The sequence below is a fragment of the Cynara cardunculus genome (assembly GCF_001531365.2).
Source record: "Cynara cardunculus var. scolymus isolate 2C chromosome LG 1, CcrdV1, whole genome shotgun sequence".
Taxonomy (NCBI): Eukaryota; Viridiplantae; Streptophyta; class Magnoliopsida; order Asterales; family Asteraceae; genus Cynara; species Cynara cardunculus.
The window spans coordinates 46,307,051-46,312,436 of record NC_037528.1 but is presented as its reverse complement, the minus strand read 5'-3'; the positions used below and the strand labels follow the sequence as shown (position 1 = coordinate 46,312,436).

The window sequence follows — 5,386 nt, the reverse complement described above, 5'->3', positions numbered from 1 at the left end:
CTGATCACTTAATCATTCTGCACCAAACCATTTAACAATTGCCAAACAGCCCTTTAGAGTTTAAGTCTTGTAGTTGTCATTTTAAAACTTTTTATTAGTAATAATATCACTGAGCTTAAATTGATACCCCTTTTGATGATAACTCCGATACATCACAACAGAGTGACATAATAGTCATTTTTTTTATTAACCTTGATATCCAACCCGCTATGCAAGTCGACTAATCCCAGGGCGACCACCTGCTTTGCAGATAGCCCGGCGTCACCGCATTTGAACCTCCGTGGCCACAAGAGGATTTTTATTCCTCCTTGTATTTGAACTTGAGACCTCCTGGTACTTTTGACATTTGGAGCCAAGTTCAAACCAATCAGACACCACCTTTGATATGTGATAATATATAAGATGACTTGCATTATCAAATTTATGATTTGTCCTTTCTACTGACAAGAGTAGTGCCTACTGGCCCCTTGATAGAATGAGATTGAGAAAATACATGCATGTTTACATAGACGATATATGATATAAAGATATGTATGAAGTACGATATTATAAAATTTTACACTGTAAGACGAGACTTGCATTATCATGTATATGATTTATCAGACACAGATTTTCATAGTTTAGTGAATAAGATCTTACTCGCTAATTCATCAGCACAAAATCTGTTAAATAGTTCAATTGGAGGCAAAACACAGTTTTTTCTTCATGCTATGTCGTTGGATTGAAAAGCGATACGGACAAATAACCGATAACCGAATCGATAATTTCGGATTCAAATATAATTTGGTTTAGATTAGGGTTCAATCAGGGACGTTTTAATATTTTTGGAGGTCCTGCTACATCCAAAACTTTTGATTACATTACATAAATGAGATAAAAAAATATATGTTAAGAACAAAAATGGACTAAACCAAAAACGATTAACAATATAAACTAAACCTAAATCATTAATGATTTGAACTTAAAACTAAACAATTAATGGTTTGAACCTAAATAATTTCAGCTATAGTTTTATACAGGTCAATAAAAGACCTTGATCACATGTAAATTTGGGTCCCAAAATTTCGAGAACTTATTCAAAATCTCACATTTAACATGCTAAGGAACGACCCGAGTTTAATTATTTGATTTTATTGGGTCAAAATACACATTTTCCGGTTCAGGTTGGGGTTTGGGATCCGACGGGTTGGGTCGAGTTTTAAACTGTACCAAAGAATTCTCCGGCCTCCGTCCTCCTTCGATCGCCACCTCCACTCCGCTCACTTCCTAACCAATCTCCGGCAGCGATACTCCACGGTACTTCCTGCAGATTCTACCTACACAGAGGCACACACACACACACACACACACACTCTTACACTCACATGGTCATGCATACAAACCACGCACACCCATGGCAGTTCGGTGTCCATACCACAATCACGAATCACTTGTTACTAGTAGTTCCTAATTTGCTATTTAGTGTAAGGATTTATTTTGTGTGTTAAAGATCGATATCGGTTTGTAGTAAAGGGACTTTTGCTTCAAGTGATTTCCCCAATTTGCAATTTTTGTGTATGTTAGGGTTAGAACTTCCTCCCAATTACGAATGCAAGTGCAAGATTAAATTGTTAATGTTTAGGTTGCTGTTTTTCTGTTCTGTTTCTTTGGTATTGTATGGATGGGTAGATTGCAGGTGGTTTCAAATCCACTTCAGTTTGAATTGTTTGTTCAGTTTTGATAAAAAGATTTGACCGTTTCAAAGAAGAAAAAAAACATGAATGCTCAGATATGGAGGATATACATGTGAACCGGAGTCCTATGGTTTCACCCTCCCAATGAAATTTTCTATTCTAGCTGTTTATACTTCTTATGAAGATATGGCGTTAAAGGAAAGGCCCTGAACCAATTACTGATGTTTTGTTTTGCCATTCTCGTTAGCATTATTGATGATTGTATTGCCACAGTATTAACAAGAACCACCTTATGTTAACTAGATGAATATTTTTCTGTAATGTTAACAGAGGAATTGAGAATCCTGTGCTCAAGGCACGCTGTAAAGTCTTAAGGAAGGTTGTCAGCAACAATGAGACTACGATATGCTATGGTATGCTCCTCGAATCAGAATCGAAGCATGGAGGCTCACTTCATACTCAAGAGAGAGGGTTTTGATGTATGTTCATATGGAACAGGCACCCATGTTAAGCTCCCAGGCCCTTCTTTAAGAGAACCAAATGTCTACGAATTTGGTACCCCTTACAAGCAGATGTTTGATGACCTCAGACGTAAAGATCCTGAGCTGTATCCTCTTTCTGTTTAAGAATATTCAATACTTACTTTAACTCCTTTTTTGATTGGCATATGGGGGAGGTTGAGACTCGAGACTTTTGACCTTAATAGGCCACAGATACGTCTTTACCACTGGACCGTCACCTTGGTTCATAATTATTATTCTATTATGTTATGGACATTGAGAAAATTAGAGATAATACAAGTGTGGGGCCGGTTGGGGTTGTCGGTGATAAATGTTTTCCTAAATTTGAAAGAGAGCTTCAATATTATTTTTGATGCGCTTGTTTCAAATTTGCAACTGTTGGCTTAAGATATTTCCAAAACATAAACATCTTATGTTTATTTTGTGTCCAGAGCTGATTAGGACCAGAGATGGCTGTAATATATTTCGATACAGAAACATCGTATGTTGTTTTGTATACAAAGCTGATTAGGACCCGGAGTAGTTGTTGTAAATTATTTTTTTGGTCCATAAGTTGCATGACTTTGTAAATGCCGTTGGTCTATGTTGACCTTCTTTCAGAAATTGCATCGAGTATTGCTTGATAATGGAAAATTTCCTTGTTCGATTGAGATACAGGACAATATCTTGTTGATCTTTTAATTATTATTACTGTGATTGTTGGAACTAATAATTGAAAACAAACACATAATTTATATATTGTTGTAAATGATAACAAGTGATATCCAAACTCATACATAAGTAAAATAAAAAACCAAGTAGAAATGGAGGTACCACTTCAATAACTTATAAATTGAAAACCACATGGAGTAAGGGATGTAGTTGGGAAATCATATTGTTTAAGTCCTATACTTCATGATATTGAACGGACATTGCTATTCTTAATTATTGCATAGTTATAAGCGCAATGGCATACTCCAGATGCTCAAGAGGAACTTGGCGGTCAAAACTGCACCTCAACGTTGGCAAGAAAATGGCCCGGATGGGCACTTTGATGTTGTATTCACATTCGAGGAAAAGGTATTTGATATGGTTGTTGAAGGTTAGTGTTCAACTTCACATCTTGTGGGTTGCATGATATGCCAATGCAAGTTTGTAGTTCTTACATTTGTATAATTTGAGAGCTCCTAGAATTCCAATACAAAAACTTGTTTCCTCTAAGTTAAAAGAATCCATTGATGAATACAAGTTCAGAAAGTCAATTAATCACTACTTAATTGTTTGAAACACTTAATTCAATGCTTAATTGCTAATCGAATCTGTGGGGACACCTAACTCCTAGGTGGATGATTAAATGACCATAACTAATCGAAGCTGCATGGGTATTGATGCCTTGGTGGTCGCTTAAGTGCCCTTAGCTGTGATTTTTGGACGCTGCTACATGACATCCCTTTAGGCACAATATATCCATCAACTAACAGTAAAGAATTTGGTATAATTACTTTAGTCAAGCCTGTAACTTTCCCATGCCTTCCAACTCAGGGCACACAGATTAGTACATGGTTATTAGAACTGTGTATTCGCAGGACGGCAGGATAGGAATTTGGGGTTTTGAAATCTGTCGCAAATGGACATCGGTATTTGGGATACTTGGTTACATTATTACATTATTACATATGTATATGTAATCATTATATATATTCTTAACATATTGTATATGCACATATACTTAAAATCTAAATTCAATGGCGATTTAATGGTTTGATTTGTGGTAATATAGCATGTATGCAGCTATTGAAGATTAAGATTTAATGGTTTGATTTTGTGGTAATATAGTATGCAATCATTATATGGATTAATACATTGGAAACACATGATGTATTTAACATCTAGATTCATCGACAATATGCAGTTATCAAGGAATAAGATTCATGGTTTGATTTTGTGGTAATATAGTACAATACTATTACCATTGCTGAAAACAATATTAGTACATTTCTTATGTACCTATGGGTGCTATGTTGGATTTGGATCAGATTTCGGATCAATCTATATTGATTGACTGCCTCCATTATGTTGTTCCTAGCAAATACCACTATTTTTGGTTTTGGCTCTTCCAAATCATTCCCGCAGGAGATCCAAACCCTTTTTTTTTTCTGATCCTTTTAACAAAGTAGTATGATGTCCAAAGGTAAATGACCAATGATAGGGTATGAAAGAAGAGAAGATGTGGCTTTCAGATTTGAATTAGAAAGAAGTGTAGAGAGGTCCAAGCTCAATCAGGAAGTACATGCAATTGGAAATGAGTTAAAGAGAGAGCCAACTAGAAAATCCCATCTTTGACTTTTCTTCCTGATATTTTAGGCAGTTGATCTATACATTTGCAAAAAAAATCAAAGAAGAAGTAGAAGAGGATTTCGTGTTGACTAGAAGAAATTGAAGACGAGGACTAGATAAGAATTTAAAGAGGAGAAATTGATTTCAACTTGTCTCGTGATACTGCTGAGCTGTTGTTCATCTTCTAATTCCATAGCAATGCTAAACTCTAGATGTGGACAATTTCAAGGATGTCAAGAGAAGATGTTCCTAGGCGTCGAGTTAGGAGCTTGAGTCAAGGGGAGGTTTGGTTGGAGGTCAAACATGAACATACAATCCTACATTTGACCCAAAACCAATTGCTCTCTGTTTGGAATTCAAGTGTTTGATTTGAGTTTGTGCAGTTGTGTTGTATAGTTTAGGACAGTAAGATATGAAGTCCTACGATAGTTTACTTCTTGTAAGATGGTCAACTAACGTAGCACTTAGAGTTGTGATTTGAGGCTACAATAAGTGCAAACATCACTCATTTGTGTAAGCTTTGATGTTGAGGATTTGTTCCCGGTTAATTAAGGGGGTATTTGTTTTCAACTTAATAAGCTTAATGGGCGGTTAGCTTAACTGGTTAAGTTATATTAACGTGTTTGATTTTAATTTAATACTAAGAGATTGACTTAACATGTTAAGTTAGCCTATCCTATCTTAATGCATTAACTGGGAATGTTTTCCAAAATTATCCTTGTTTTACAATTTTAATTAATCATGTGTCTCATCAAAATATAAATAGTTTATTGTTTTACATAAATTAAATATTTATAAATTAAAATGTGTAATCAAACAGTAATACTTTATTTTTTTACACATATCTTAAGTTATTAAGTATTGTGTTATAAACTC

The 5,386-nt window shown here is 35.1% G+C and overlaps 1 protein-coding gene across 1 annotated transcript in view; it reads left to right on the top strand.

Moving 5' to 3' along the window:
- Positions 1-1,166: 1,166 nt before the first annotated feature.
- Positions 1,167-5,386, top strand: part of LOC112521069 (RNA polymerase II subunit A C-terminal domain phosphatase SSU72) — a 15,322-nt gene continuing 11,102 nt past the window's right edge. Inside the window, exons 1-3 of the mRNA XM_025129712.1 lie at positions 1,167-1,296; positions 2,004-2,280; positions 3,130-3,275. Of these exons, the coding sequence (XP_024985480.1) occupies positions 2,066-2,280; positions 3,130-3,275 (361 nt within the window). The 5' untranslated portion in view covers positions 1,167-1,296; positions 2,004-2,065. The remainder of the gene's footprint in view (positions 1,297-2,003; positions 2,281-3,129; positions 3,276-5,386) is intronic.